The sequence below is a fragment of the Pristiophorus japonicus genome, chromosome 6 (genome assembly GCF_044704955.1).
Source record: "Pristiophorus japonicus isolate sPriJap1 chromosome 6, sPriJap1.hap1, whole genome shotgun sequence".
NCBI lineage: Eukaryota > Metazoa > Chordata > Chondrichthyes > Pristiophoridae > Pristiophorus > Pristiophorus japonicus.
Window position 1 is genome coordinate 236,066,817 of NC_091982.1, and position 16,657 is coordinate 236,083,473.

The 16,657-nt window shown below is 46.2% G+C and overlaps 1 protein-coding gene across 1 annotated transcript in view; it reads left to right on the forward strand.

Annotated features, from left to right (window-relative positions):
- LOC139266002 (mediator of RNA polymerase II transcription subunit 12-like protein) overlaps window positions 1–16,657 on the forward strand; it is a 799,024-nt gene that overhangs the window by 653,982 nt on the left and 128,385 nt on the right. The window contains exons 35-36 of the mRNA XM_070883728.1: window positions 8,416–8,577; window positions 10,097–10,459. Coding sequence (XP_070739829.1) covers window positions 8,416–8,577; window positions 10,097–10,459 — 525 coding nt within the window. The remainder of the gene's footprint in view (window positions 1–8,415; window positions 8,578–10,096; window positions 10,460–16,657) is intronic.

Consider the following 16,657-nt stretch of genomic DNA (forward strand, 5'->3'; position numbering starts at 1 on the left):
CCTTTGTTCTCTACCCCACCTAGACTTGCACCCACCAAGTAATAAGTGTCTATTTTTCCTATCAAAATGTAATATCTCTCACTTATCTATGTTGAACTTAATTTGCCAATTATATGCCCATTCTGCAAGTTTATTAATGTCCGCCTGTAATTTGTTGCAGTCCTCCTCAGTATTGACTATCGCCCCCAACTCAGGGTCATCCGCAAATTTAGAAATTGTGTTTTTGATTCCAAAGTCTAAATCATTAATGTCAATTGTGAATGACAATGGTCCCGCACTGATCTTTGTGGAACACCACTACTCACTTTCTGCCACTGTGAACAGCTACCTTTCATCCCTACTCTCTGCTTTCTGTTTTGAAGCCAGCTAATGATCCATTCTGCTACGTGTCCCCTGATTCCGTATTCTCTGACCTTGTTCATCAGTCTATTATGGGGTACCTTATCAAAGGCCTTTTAAAAATTTAGATAACTTACATCAACTGCATTGTCTCTCTGCTACCTCTTCAAAAGATTCAATGAGGTTGGTCAAGCAAGACTTTCCCTTTTGAAATCGCTGCTGACTATTCGTTATTTTTGGTTTCTAGATGGTCTTCTATTTTCTACTTTAGCAGGGGTTCCATTATTTTTCCTACCACCGATATTAAGCTGACTGGTCTATAATTCGCTGGAGATGTTTTATCCCCCTTCTTAAATATAGGTATTACGTTAGCTATCCATCAGTCCTCTGGCACTACACCTTTTTCTAACGAATTATTAAATATGTGTAGTAATGCCTCTGTTATCTCTTCCCTAGATTATTTAAAAATGCAAGAAAGCAATCCATCTGGACCAGGGGTCTTATCCTCTTTGTGTTCGATTAGTTTATTTAATATATCCCCTATTTTAATTTTAACTGCCCTCATCTCATTACTAATCTCATCATCCAATGGCATGTCCACCTGTTCTATCTCCCTGGTAAATACAGAAGCAAAATAATTATTTAATATTTTTGCCATCTCTCTATCGTTACCTGTGGTATTGTCCTGTCTATCCCTTAATGGCCCTATTCCCATCCCAACCGTCCTTTTTTATTGATGTGCCTGTAAAATATTTTTAACTATTTTGTTTTATGTTCCTTGATAATTACATTTTATAGTTCCTCTGTGCCTTCCTAATTGTGTTTTTAAAATTATCTCCTAATCTTTTCGTACATTCCCTTATCATGCATTCTCCTGCAGTCTATGTACTTAATGTATGCCTCTTTCCTTACCATCAATTGTTCCCTTATGGAATTATTCATCCATGGGGTCTCATTTATGTTTAGTTTGTTATTTCCTTTTAGCGGAATATATTGTTCCTGTACTCTGTTGAACACCGTTTTCAATGTTTCCCATTGCTGTTCTACATTGTTTTTTGTCAATATTGTTGCCCATTTTATTTTCCCAAGCTCTATTCTCAGCCCCTCAAGATCAGCTTTTCTCCAATCTATTACCCTGGTTTTCATCATATTTATGTCCTTCTCAATTATTATCTTAAAGCATATTATATTATGGTCGCTATTGCCTAGATGTACCCCTGGTTTTACTTTTATCTGCTCTGGCTCACTCCCCATTACTAGATCCAATAGTGAATCCTCCATTTTTGGGCATTTTACATATTGGTTTAGAAAGGAGTCAGATTCAGGTGATTTTATAATGGGGAACAAAGAAATGGCAGACCAGTTGAACAAATACTTTGGTTCTGTCTTCACAAAAGAAGTCACAAATAACCTTCCGGATATACTAGGGAACCGAGAATCTAGTGAGAAGGAGGAACTGAAGGAAATCCTTATTAGTCAGGAAATTGTGTTAGGGAAATTGATGGAATTGAAGGCCGATAAATTCCCAGGGTCTGATGATCTGCATCCCAGAGTACTTAAGGAAGTGGCCCTAGAAATAGTGGATGCATTGGTGATCATTTTCCAACAGTCTATCGACTCTGGATCAGTTCCTAAGGACTGGAGGATAGCTAATGTAACACCACTTTTTAAAAAAGGAAGGAGAGAGAAAATGGGCAATTATAGACCGGTTAGCCTGACATCAGTAGTGGGGAAAATGTTGAAATCAATTATTAAAGATGAAATAGCAGCGCATTTGGAAAGCAGTGACAGGATCGGTGGAAGTCAGCAAGTCAGTAGAGTGGACAAGGGAGAACCAGTGGATGTGGTGTATTTGGACTTTCAAAAGGCTTTTGACAAGGTCCCACACAAGAGATTGGTGTGCAAAATTAAAGCACGTGGTCTTGGGGGTAATGTACTGACGTGGATAGAGAACTGGTTGGCAGACAGGAAGCAGAGAGTCGGGATAAACGGGTCCTTTTCAGAATAGCAGGCAGTGACTAGTGGGGTGCCGCAGGGCTCAGTGCTGGGACCCCAGCTATTTACAATATACATCAATGATTTAGATGAAGAAATTAAGTGTAATATCTCCAAGTTTGCAGATAACACTAAGCTGGGTGGCGGTGTGAGCTGTGAGGAGGATGCTAAGAGGCTGCAGGGTGACTTGGACAGGTTAGGTGAGTGGGCAAATGCATGGCAGATGCAGTATAATGTGGATAAATGTGAGGTTATCCACTTTGGGGGCAAAAACACAAAGGCAGAATATTATCTGAATAGCGGCAGATTAGGAAAAGGAGAGGTGCAACGAGACCTGGGTGTCATGGTACATCAGTCATTGAAAGTTGGCATGCAGGTACAGCAGAGGTGGTGAAGAAGGCAAAGCTATGTTGGCCCTCATAGCTAGGGGATTTGAGTATAGGACCAGGGAGGTCTTACTGCAATTGTGCAGGGCCTTGGTGAGGCCTCACCTGGAATATTGTGTTCAGTTTTGGTCTCGTTCGGCTATATTCTGGATATAAGTCATGTCAAATTCTTCAGTGCTCTAGTTAGGCTATATTCTGGCCTCCATATCTAGCCTCTTGAGCATTCCTGATTTGAATCGCTCCACCATTGATAGCCGTGACTTCAGCTGCCAAGGCCTAAGCTGTGGAATTCCCTCCCTAAACCTCTCCGCCTCTCTACCTCTCTTTCCTCCTTTAAGAGGCTCCTTAAAACCTTCATCTGCCCTAATATCTTTGCCTTATAAAGCTCCTGTGAAGCGGCTTGGGATGTTTACTGTGCTAAAGGCACTATATAAATACAAGTTGTTGTTGTTATATGTGAGTACTATGTCCAGTTCTGGTCACCAGGACACAAAGTGCTTGAGGTAGTGCAGAGAAGAGACGTGTGGTTGGTCTCCTGCGCCAGAAGTCTGCGGAATGGCTGGAGAGACTTGGGCTTTTCCGCCTTTAAAGGAAGCGACTCTGTGGTGCTCTTATATAAGATAGAAAATTGTACTGGGTACAAGATAGGAATCTGTGCAGAATAGGTAAATATGCAACTAAGTTAAGAGTAGGGCAAGGGGACATGGGTTCAAATGAATAAAAATCAGATTTAGTGGCAATACTAAAGTTCTAACACAAAAGTAACACATGGAATGCACACCCAGCAGCACAGTGGAAGTAAAAACGCTGGAATCATTTCTGGAAAAACAAGATGCTGCAATGGAAGGAGTACAGGGGCTTTCTGGATGGATGTACTGAGTCAAATAGCTTCTTTACTACATAAATTGAGTGACCATTTAGAGAGGGAGTGGGGGAATGCAAAATACTGCAGATGCCGTAAATCTGAAATATAAACCGAAAATGCAGGAAACACTCTGGTCCGAAGCACCTGTGGGGAGAGAAGGTAGCGTTAATGTTCCAGGTTGATGGCCTTTCGTCAGGCCATCGAAAGGTTATCCCTACGTTTCCTTCTGCGCAGATGCTGCCTGACCTGTTGAAAGTTTCCAGCAGTTTTTTTGTTGTTTTTATGTTGGAGAGCAAACTGTTCATTTATGCTTGAAAGTTTTTGAGCTGGGCTACATACATCTGCAATCAGAGTTTATAAAGAAGTACTGACAGGCACATACTTATTGCATTACAATTTTCTAAGTATTTTAGCTCTGGCTGGTTTTGAGGATTTCAAGCCTTGGGTCTATGTTGACTATTGAGATGAACAAGTACGTTGACTTGGCTGTTATGAAACCCACCAGCACATATCCTCAGCTAAATGTGCCACCATTTAAATCTATCTTCCAAATCTGTCCTTTGACATCTAAGACCGGGATTTGAATCCACTCCAAACAAATCCAGTAAAAGCCTCCTTTTTCGAACAGCTGTGAATATGCTGCGTGAAATGTATTTGGCCCGTTTCAGTCTACTTCCCTGTAAGCACAGGACATACCTCAAAATTGGCACATAAAATACTACACTGGCCAAATTAAAGAGAGGAACATTTAGAAAACTATTGCACAGTGCTTACTAAATGCATTATTGGACTGCCCCAAGGTACATGATTTCACGGTAGCTGTCTGAGCAGTGTGTGTGTGTGTGTGTGTATGTGTGTGTTTGTGTGTGTGTGTGTGTGCATGACTCTCCCAGATGTCTGTCTGGCTACAAGACCATGTGTGCACATCAGTAGTATCTAATGTGGCTTCATGAACTTTGCACTTTTATTCAGTTGCAGATTTTAAAGAGTTGAGTAATGGAAATATAACATTTTGAATTTAGAGTATAATATCTTCTTTCTTCCGTAAGCTCTCTTCTCCAGCTGAGAGAGAGTTCAATGGGCTTGCTGCTAGGTTGCTGCCAATGCCTTCTCTGGCATTGGGTTGCTGGAGCCTGTCTTGGAAGGACTCACTCCCTGAATGGCCCTCTCTCTTCTCCACTTGGTGCCTTCAGACATCCTAATTGAGATCCAAGAGGTGTGGGTATGAAGTGCTGGACTGCTTTCCTGTGTTTTTTTTTAGTTTTGTTGCTTTAAGTGTCAGGTTACACATACACACTTGGGTGTAGTAAATGGTAGGATCGTAACTACACAAAAACCAGTATGAAAGTTACTGAGACATGCACTTCACAAAACCAGTGCATGCTCCCTGCTCATGAGACACACGCGTTCCGTTTTCCAGTGTCTCTGCTTAAGACACACACTCCAATTCTAGTGTATCTGCTCATAGGCGGCGGAGGTTCCTCGAACGAGGATGACTTGCTTCCACGAGAGTTCACAGATGTTTCAATGAAGGACCCGATGTTCCAGTCCTGAACTCCAGTTGAGGGGGTGGAAGATGCCTGTGCATGGATTTTTTTAACGTGTGGTTCAGCCACCACACGGGCTTGACACTGCTAAAACAGTGTTCGCTCACATCGCGTATACAAAATCAGGTCTTTGAACTCTATGGGGCCGAAATTCATCAACTCACCGCCCGCTGCCACCGACATTCCTCCTGAAGAGCCGCCCAGTGCCACTTTCGGGGTGGCCTGGAGCAGGCGGGAGGGGAGAGCCCAGTGCCACTTTCAGCGGACGGCCGACTGGTGCAACTGAGCTCCCGCCCGCCGAGCTCCCAGATTCCTGCAGGCGGCAGTAGGTGGGACTCGGCGGCAGAACGGGGGTGGACCACTGGCTGGAGGCTAGTCTGTCCCCGATGATAAGTTTGAAGAACCTGAAAAAAAGGTAAGTGAACATTTTACATTTTTTTTCTCAACAGCGACTTACCTGGATGGGGTCCCCTGAAGGTCTTCCAATAGATTTTTTATTTTTTTACTGTTGATTTTTTTTTTCAGGTCTTTGCCCCTCCATGGGCCCGACTCCATCCTCGGCGGCACTTGGGCGGCAAGCGGTTCTGCCGCCGAGAATGAGACCTCCCAGCCGTTGCCACCCAGATTGGCGGCATTGGTCTTCCATTTGCCACCCGCCGACCTTCGAGGGACCTCAGCGATGCATATCCCGCCCAAAGTACCGTCCGGCATCTCGGTGGCACTTTGGGCACCACTTGGGCGGGCGGAGGCCTTGATGAAAATCGGCCCCTGTCTTCCATCAATAAATCATGTTACATCAAAAGTACATACAAATACCTGTACTAACAGACTGACAACCAGGCACTCAACCTCCTGAAATTGGTTTATTGCCACAATCAACTCTTGCCATGAATTTTATTACTATAACACACAAGTGACCAAATTGACCCATTTGAATATAGCTGAATAACTCACATCTAGCATCTCCTTTCCTGTGAAGACACTCTCTGCTTTGATCTAAACTTCAATTTACAATCCATGCTCATCAGAAAAGCTGCTTGAACTTTTAACCCAACCTGTGTCATCTCAGACTCTCTGAAACCGAGGTATTCAGTAAATATGGGCTTTCAGTCCCACATGCAGTTGTTAGTCCTGTTCTATCCCACATATTCCCAGTGCACTACCTCAAATTAATGTTTTTTTTTAAAGCTTGTCTGTGATGCATAGAGAGAGGAAAAACTCCTGTTTGTTCAAGCGATTTACATAGAAACATAGAAAATAGGTGCAGGAGTAGGCCATTCGGCCCTTCTAGCCTACACCGCCGTTCAATGAGTTCATGGCTGAACATGCAACTTCAGTACCCCATTCCTGCTTTCTCGCCATACCCCATAGAAGATATATTGTGTAGATGAGGGATCAACGATTATATTCAGCCAAGGTACATTTACCAAGGGCATAACTGTGATGGGTATTATTATTTCAACAACTATGTTCCTTTCATTTCTATCAATTTGACAGCAGTGATGACTATCTTTTCTCACACCCTGAGAGCAGTTTCACTTCTGACTGACAACACTGTCACTCATTGCTCACAGCTACTCGTGGGCTGAAGGGAGCCATGATTGACCAGTCAGAAGCAAAAGAAAAGTGCAGACAGGAGGAAGATTGACGGACAAGTCCGTGCTCCCACCATCGAGTGCCCCAAAAGCCCCTGCATGGCCCGTATAAAATGGTTTAGCGACTGTGGCCCATTATTGGAAGGCTGTAGCTTTAGGATGATCTTTGCAGAAACAGGACAGCATTCAGTGGTTGTCAGTCGCTCCTGCAAGCAGTCTGAGCATATTACTTTTATGGGAGGTGACTCACTCTGCCTTATCTCTGCTTGCGTGATAGCAGAACCTGGGGGCATTGCCATAATACTCCCTTGCGAGCTAGATTTGTATCTTTGGCATGTGTACTTCTTCAATCTCTCCCAAGACAGACCGAGAAAACTGTTGCGGAGACTAGGCCTGATACGAATCGATAAGCTGCTTTGTTTGACAAGAAGGTGAACATACAGAGAAATAGTTATAATCAAAACTAATTTATTCCACTCTACTTCCAATACATAACTCAAATAATGAACACGCCACACTGTTCCACATTGGTGGACTGTCCTATTCGTATTCTCAGAATGATCTCATTTCTTTGCAATTACTGACATTAGGAAAGCGAACCCCTGGATTTTAACCTTCAGCCCAGGGCAGAACCTTCTCTCCCTCCTGTCTTCTGTTTACCAGCCAGCCTGATCCCACTGTCAGCTTTCAGTCGAACTGACTGCCCCCCCTAACCAAAAGTGCAACCACCAGCGTAACTTGACAATTTATTTTCATTCACAGGATGTGGGTGTCCCTGGCAAGGCCAATGTTTATTGCCCATCCCTAATTGCCCTCAAGAAGGTGGTGGTGTGCCACCTTATACAACTGAGTGGCTCGCTCGGCCAGTTCAGAGAGAAGTTAAGAGTCAACCACATTGATGTAGGTCTGGAGTCACACATAGGCCAGACCGGGTAAGGATGGCAGATTTCCTTCCCTTAAGGACATTAGTGAACCAGATGGGTTTTTACAACAATCCGGTCACCATTTCTGATACTAGCTTTTTATTCCAGATTTATTTAATTAACTGATTTTAAACTCCCCAGCTGCCGTGGTGGGATTTGAACTCATGTCTCTGGATCATTAGTCCAGGCCTCTGGATTACTAATCCAGTAACATAATCACTGTGTTAGTGTACCCCGCTATGATGCCTGCTGAATTCAGATAAACAGAGCTGGCACGGTAGCAAAGAATGCGAATGATTACAGAATGTTCAACTTTCCTTCATTGCCTTCAGCTTGCTGGTTTCAGACACCATGTTTGGATCTTAATTTACCTCTCCCAGCTCTGCTGTCCGGTAAATGAAATCTCTTAAGAGCTCAGTCTGCCTCAAAAGATACATTGCACCAAGGTCTCTTTGTGGTGGCACAGTCAGAAATCCTTAAACATGACACCTGCTCAACACCAGCTCAGAGATAGCTCCCACCATAAGTAAGATGCAGATCATACTGTCCATCTCCATATGGCCACTCATTCCATGAATTTGAGTTGGGCATGATCGGATCTCTGGTTACTATAAAGCTCTCTGTTGAGAACAGAAACAGTTTGAAGAGACTGTAGGCCAGTCACCTCTTCCCCATTGAAGCTATGCGATGCATCTTTTACAACAGGTCCCAAGCGACACATTACGGCATCTAACATGATTTTCTTTATTTTCCTTTTTCTGCCAGAAAGAACTTGGTGATAAACATTCAGAAAGCATTGACAAAGTGCGACAGCTGCTGCCGTTACCAAAACAAACCTGTGATGTCATTACCTGTGAGCCAATGGGATCTTTGATTGACACGAAAGGCAACAAAATTGCGGGATTTGACTCCATTGACAAAAAACAGGCAGGTATTGTGTGACGAGAGTAAAGTAGTGAGCCATTGTTCGTAGTTATGCCATTATTTCTCACATCTTTTAGCGATGTTACTGATCCAATGGCATCTCCACTCTGAAACCTCTCTTATGCATGCAGTTTTTTGAAGATGAGCAGGAGATTGTATTGAATGGTGGAACAGGCTGGAAGGGCCAATGACTTACTCCTGCTCTTATTTCTTATGTTCTTATGATGCCTCCTTGGTATCCTGGCCAAAATTTATCCCTCAACCAACACCGCTGAAACAGATGATCCAGTCATTATCGCATTGCTGTTTGTGGGAGCTTGCTGTGCGCAAATTGGCTGCCGCGTTTCCCACATTACAACAGTGACTACACTTCAAAAAGTGCTTCATTGGCTGTAAAGCGCTTTGGGACATCCCAAGGTTGTGAAAGGCGCTATATAAATGCAAGGCTTTCTTACCTTGGCTGTCATGGCAGGTCCACCCTGCAGGTGACGATATTATCAGACCAACACTTACTCTGGTATTCCCGTCTCCATTATTTTATTGCAGGTGTTAACTTGTTTATTTTAAATGGGTTAATCTTTACATTAAGATAGCAGAGATGGGAATGTCCAACAAACATGCTGTCGCCAACAGTAACAATAGGAACTTTGTGGTTAAGGCCATATCAATGATAAAATAGAGATTAATTGTACGTATAAACATCTACCTGTGGTGGTTCAGGGAGAAACTCTGTGGCTAAGAATCATTGAAATTTACGGCGCAGAAGGAGGCCATTCGGCCTTTAATATTTATTTACTTGCCTATTCGCTCTGCTGTTTTTCTCCCTTCATCTCCCGAAGATATGGATTCCTTGCCAGAGGTACAGGTACCATGGATGTCACATGCTCTCCAGTACCTCGCCCATGTATGATAGTGGTAGCTTTGTGGGGCTATTCCGCCATGGGAGGGTGTCACAGTCACCCTGCTCTTACCTGAAGGTGAGCACATGCAATTCCAGTTGAGGTCATAAGAGTTTCGTAGCACACAAGGAGGCCATTCAGCTCATCACATCTGCGCCAGCTCTCTATACGCGCCGTCCATTTACTTCACATTCCTAGCCTGGTTGATCTTTCACTCTTTCGGCCAATGTCGCACAGGTTAATTGTAGCACCATGCTGCTATCAGCTAACTTATCAAGGGCTGGGATTGAACCTCAGATTTTCCTGGTGTGTGTGGGTCAATGGATAAACCTGCTGAGGCCTTATGGGCTTTACCACTGATGGTATATTGGGAAACTCTGTGGGTAAGTGTCACTCCTTGATGGTCCAGGGAGGGATTTTGTGGGTGATGGTACCTTATTGACCTCCACATGTTGGTAACTGCAATCGCAAATCTATATCCTACCATTTCAGAGCATGTTTTCACTTTGAACAGCTCCGATGGCCCAATAGCCACTGTGTCGATGTAAGTATTGTGCTGTCACATTTTAACTGAGGCTGCTTTATGTTTTAATCTAAATGGCAATCCATGCTCTGTGCTTTAGGGTCTCCAGGTGTCCACAAAGCAGAAGGTCAACCCCTGGGATTTATTTGAGGGACACAAGAATCCGGCTCCGCTTTCCTGGGCCTGGTTTGGCACAGTGCGTGTTGATCGCAAAGTTATCAAGTATGAAGATCAACATCATCTCCTGTTGTATCACACGCACCCCAAGCCCAAGCCACGAAGCTACTACCTGGAGCCTTTGCCACTGCCGCCAGAGGATGAAGAGGAGCCCCCCACACCGGTCTCCCTGGATTCTGAGAAGAAGCCGATCGAAATCGCCGATCAGAACAAAAACACTCAGGAGGAGGAGAAAAAAACCAAGAACAGGAAAAGGAAGCCAAAATCCTCCGCATCAAGAACCGACGTAAGATCCATCTTCTTCCATGTTGCCAATCCCATACTCTTTCCTTTCTGTCCGCATTTATGTTGCAATTGAGATCAAGTGTGAGGTAATGCATTTGGGGAGGGCTAATAAGGCAAGGGAATGCACAATAATTGGTAGGACACTGAGAAGCGTAGACGAACAGAGGGACCATGTAGTTCATGTCCACAGATCCCTGAAGGTAGCAGGACAGGTAGATAAGGTGGTTAAGAAGGCATACGGAATACTTGCCTTTATTAGCCGAGGCATAGAATACAAGAGCAGGGAGGTTATGCTTGAACTGTATAAAACGAGTTAGGCCGCAACTAGAGTATTGCGTGCAGTTCTGGTCACCACTTTACAGGAAAGATGTGATTGCACTAGAGAGGGTACAGAGCAGATTTACGAGGATGTTGCCTGGACTGAAGAATTTTAGCTATGAGGAAAGATTGGATAGACTGGGTCTGTTTTCTTTGGAACAGAGGAGATTGAGGAGAGACTGTATTGAGGTGTATAAAATTATGAGGGGCCTGGATAGAGTGGATAGGAAGGACCTAGTTCTCTTAGCAGAGGGGCCAACAATCAGTGGGCATAAATTTAAAGTAATTGGTAGGAGGTTTGATGGGATTTGAGGGGAAATTTCTTCACCCAGAGGGTGGTGGGGGCCTGGAACTCACTGCCTAAAAGGGTGGTAGAGGCAGAGACCCTTACCACATTTAAAAAGTACTTGGATGTGCACTTGAAGTGCCATAACCTACAGGGCTACGGACCAAGAGCTGGAAAGTGGGATTAGGCCGGATAACTCTTGGTCGGCCAGCACGGACTCAATGTGCCGAAATGGCCTCCTTCCGTGCTGTAAATTTTTGGATTTTCAGAGCATCTCTGCTCTTTTTTGCCCCGGAGCGGCGGCAATGGCGGCGGCGGCGGTGAGGTGTTCTGGCCCAGCGGTTGGCCTCCAGCGCCCCGCAGTGATCCTCGGGTCCGGTTCTACGGTGGCGTAGAGCGGCGGCGGGTGTGCAACACCCCCCTGGTTGCGACACCGCCGCGAGTTTTGACTTCAGCCAGACCCGCCCGCCACAAAGCACGACTCGTGCTGACCGCCTGGGGAATCAGGGCGATCCAACCATCCCGTCGGCGAAGAGGTGAGTAATGGACTCCTGAGGTAAGTGCGATTCTTTTTTCTTTTAATTTTTTTTGCGATTTTTGTTGTGGTGGTGTGGCCGATGTTTTGGGAATGTTTCTGTGTTGTTTTTAGAATCCCTCTCTCGCTCCCCCCACCGGGCGTCTCTGGGAGCGCTCCCGGCCCGGCTCGTTAGCTCAGGAGTTTCCCATGCTAGCGCCCGAGAGAGGTGTACAACGCCTCCCTTAGCGTTGCGCCCCCTGACGCAGGGTTCCACTGCCCAAATTTACCTACTGAGGCGCAAACTATTCCCGGGCGCTAACTTTCCCGCCCCTCCGCCATTATCGCCCCCCAAAAAAAATCAGCTGAAAATCCAGCCCATTGGTACGATGAAGCTCAACATCTTATTAATTCTTTTTTTTAAAAACAACTGTCGATCTGTTGATAGATTGTTGTTAGGCAAAGGTTATAGAACCAAACCGGGTAGATGAAGTAAAGAAACATATCAGCCATTTTTTTATTCGTTCCTGGGATGTGGGCATTGCTGGCAAGGCCGGCATTTATTGCCCATCCCTAATCGCCCTTGAGAAGATGGTGGTGAGCCGCCCTCTTGAACCGCTGCAGTCCGTGTGGTGAAGGTGCTCCCACAGTGCTGTTAGGGAGGGAGTTCCAGGATGTTGACCCAGTGATGATGAAGGAACGGCGATATATTTCCAAGTCAGGATGGTGTGTAACTTGGAGGGAAACTTACAGTTGATGGTGTTCCCATGCGCCTGCTGCCCTTGTCCTTCTAGGGGGTAGAGGTTGTGGGTTTAGAAGATGCTGCTGAAGAAGCCTTGGCGAGTTGCTGCAGTGCATCTTGTAGATGGTGCACACTGCAGCCACGGTGTGTCGGTGGTGGAGGGAGTGACTGTTTAAGGTGGTAGATGGGATGCCAATCAAGCCATGATCTAATTGAATGGCAGATCAGGCTCAAGGGAATGAATGGCCTACTCCTTTTCCTATGTTCCTTCCTATCTCAGTCTTGAAATGTAATTTGACCCAGCCTTTTGGAGGAGAAAATGCCACATTTCTACTGCCCTTTGTGTGGAAAAGGTGCATCCCGATTTCACTCGTGAAGAGCTGAGCTCTAATTTTTAGACCATAATCCTCTTGTTCTGGATTCCTCTACCAAGAGAAAAAGCCTCTCTGTATCTACCTTTCGTATCTTTATCATCATTTTAAACACATCAGTAAAATCATTCCAGCCTTCTAAACTCAAGGAACTACAGGCTAAGTTGATGCAATCTGTCCTCATACCTTGAGCCTTGAAGCCTGGCTCTCACTCTGATGTATCTGTGCTGTAGCCTCTCCAAGACTAATATATTCTTCCTGAGGTGGTGCCCAAAACTGAGCCGTGTGACCCAGGCGCTCCACAACTGAAGCATCACTTCCTCCTCTTAATATTGCAGCCCCCCCCCCGCCGCCCCCCAGGAGATAAAGGCCAACATTTCATTAGCCTTTTTGATTACTTTTTGTACCTGTGGACTAGCTTTCAGTCCACGCTTTCAGAATTCTCGCTCTACCTGCACACCTCCCTCTGGACTCTTCCCCTCTCTAGACCACTTCATTGCTACCCTTGGACACCAACGCCCCTCCGGAACCATCTTCCCCCCCCCCCCCCCCACACTTCCCTCTGATCCCATCCCTTCTTCCAATCTCACCCCGTGCCGTGTTTTCACTATCCCCTCTGACCTTCCTCTGACCCGGAATGATCAGTCCTCAGCAAATGCCTGAGCTTCATCCCCTTACACCCCCACCCTCAATGAATTTCGAGCTCGGCACGATGCTGAGCTCTTTTTCCGCCGCCTTCGCCTCCGTGCCCACTTCTTCGGCCAGGAGTCTTCCCCCCCCCCCTTCCCCCTCCCCTCCCCGCGCACAACTGACCCTCTCTCCCGTTTTCAGAATTCTCGCCCTACCTGGACCCGTCCCTCTAGCCTCTCACCCTCTCGAGACCTCCTCATTGCAAACTGCCGATGGGACATTGACCGTCTCAATTTCTCTGCTCCCCTTACTCAGTCCAGGCTACCTCCCTCTGAACTTGCAGCACTCCGCTCGCTCAGATCCAACCCCAACTTTGTCATCAAACCTGCTGACAAGGGTGGCGCTGTTGTTGTTTGGCGAACCGACCTCTACCTTGCAGAGGCTGATCACCAACTCTCTGACACCTCCTCCTACCTCCCCCTGGACTATGACCCCACTACCGAACATCAAGCCATCATTTCCCAGACCGTTACTGACCTCATCTCCTCTGGAGCTCTTCCCTCCACAGCCACCAACCTCATAGTTCCCCAACCCCGCACAGCCCGCTTCTATCTCCTTCCCAAGATCCACAAACAGGACTGCCCCGGTAGACCCCACAGAACCTATTTATTTCTATCTCGATTCTAGTTTTTCTCCCCTTGTCCCACTCTCTTCCCACCTACATCCGCGACTCCTCCGACACTTTTAACAGTTTCCAGTTTCCCGGCCCCAACCGTCTCCTTTTCAACATGGACGTCCAATCCCTCTACACTTCCATCCCCCACCAGGATGGCCTGAGGGCGCTCCGCTTATCCCTCGAGCGGAGGCCCAACCAGTCCCCATCCATCACCATCCTCCTCTGCCTGGCTGAGCTTGTTCTCACATTGAACAACATCTCCTTTAATTACACAGTTCCTCCAAATTAAAGGTATTGCTATGGGAACCTGCTTGGGTCCTAGTTATGCCTGCCTTTTCGTGGGATATGTGGAACATTCTTTGTTGCAGTCCTACTTGGGTCACCTCCCTCACCTCTTTTTTTTTCCGGCACATTGATGACTGTATCGGTGCCGTATCCTGCTCTCGCCCTGAACTAGAATATTTCATACACTTTGCATCCAATTTCCACCCTTCCCTCACCTTCACATGGTTCATTTCCGACTCTTCCCTTCCCTTCCTCGACTTCTCCGTCTCCATCTCTGGGGCTAGGCTTTCGACAAGTATCCACTATAAGCCCATTGACTCCCACAGCTATCTGGACCACACTTCCTCCCATCCCGCATCCTGTAAGGACTCTATTCCATTCTCCCAGTTTCTCCATCTCATCTGTTCTGACCTTTCTCATCTGTTCTGACCTTCCAAACTAGTGCCTCTGACACGTCTTTCTTTTTCCTCAACAGAGGATTCCCCTCCGCCGTGGTTAACATGGCCCTCGACCGTGTCCGTTCTATTTCTCAAACATCTGCTCTCCCCCTTCCCCTCCCTCTCAGAACCATGGCAGGGTGCCCCTTGTCCTCACCTTTCACCCCACCAGCCTCCACGTTCAACGGATCATCCTCCGCCATTTCCGCCACCTCCAGCGTGACCCCACCACCAATCACATCTTCCCCACCCCTCCCCTCCCCTCTCAGCGTTCCGAAGAGACTGCTCCCTCCACGACACCCTGGTCCATTCAGCAGTCACCCCCAGCACCCCCACCCCTTCCCACAGCACCTTCCCATGCAAGCGCAGGAGATGCAACACCTGCCCTTTTACCTCCTCCCTTCCCACTGTCCAGGGCCCCAAACACTCCTTCCAGGTGAAACAGTGATTTACTTGTCCTTCTTTCAATTTAGTATACTGTAATCGCTGCTCACGATGTGGCCTCCTCTACATTGGGGAGACGAAGCGTAGATTGGGTGACCGCTTTGCGAAGCACCTCCGTTCAGTCCGTAAGCATGACCCTGAGCTTCCGGTCGCCTGTCACTTTAATTCCCCGCTCCACTCCCACTCTGACCTCTCCATCCTCGGCCTCCTGCACTGTTCCAATGAAGCTCAACGCAAGCTCGAGGAACTGCACCTCATCTTTCGTTTAGGCATTTTACAGCCTTCTGGACTCAACATCAAGTTCAACAATATCAGATCGTAACCGCTGCCAATCTTTGGCTCCCTTCACAGCCGCCCCCCCCCCCCCCCCCGATCTTCTGTTTTACTTATTTTTTTTTCTTTGTCTATAAATGGCAGCTGATCATTATTCCGCCATTCACACCCTATCCAGATTAACCTTTGTCCAACTTCTGCCATTACCATTTCAATTCAACCCATCATCCCTTTTGTCTCTCTAATCTCTCCTGTCTTCCACCCTATCACAGACCTTACCTTTTGTTCTTTCTTCCCCTCCCCCTTTCAGTGCCTGTTAAGAATCTTTCCGAACACTCTCCTGTTCTGACGAAGGGTCGTCGACCCGAAACGTTAACTCTGCTTTCTCCACAGATGCTGCCTGACCCGCTGAGATTTCCAGCATTCTCTGTTTGTTTTTATTTCAGATTCCAGCATCCGCAGTATTTTGCTTTTGGACTAGTTTTCAGTGATTTGTGTACCTGGGCACCCAAATCTCTCTGCTCCAAACATTCACTAGTCTCTCGCTATTAAGAAAATATTCTGATTTGTCTTTGTTGGATCCAATGTGGATGACATCACACTTACCCACATTGAACTCCACAGTTCTGCCCACTCACTTCAATCTATCCATGCCACTTTGTAACTTCCTGTTCCCAAGTACCCAACTTAGTGTGCGCCTAACTTAGTGCCATCGACAAACTGGGATATCGAACTCTCTATTCCTTCATGCAAGTCATTGATTTACAGGGTGAAAAGTGCCTACATTGGGTATAGTTCTTGTACTTGATGGGTGGTCTTGAGCCCACACTTGCTGCCTTCACTACAATCCCAGATCATGATGCTTGCTGCGTACGCTGAGTCATAGAGGGCTCAAAATTGCCCAGGCATTGCTCCGTTTTTTTTGGAGCAACTTGATTTTTCTGGAGTATTTTATAAATCCCCATTTTGCACATTCAATTTGTGCCAGTGGTAAGTGAGTTAGTTAGGATTTTTTTTTAGTTTTGTTTAGTTTTTTTGCAAAAGGGGGTGTTACCAGCCATCTACGCCCGTTTTGGCCATTTAGGCCACTTTGGACAGCTACTAGTTGCTCCAAACTAATTTAGGCCAGCATATGTGGCCACTTGTGACCACACAGAAAACCCTTGCGGAGAGTTAAGAAATCAGCGCAGGTAGGTACAACGGAGGCCAGCAGAACTTAATGA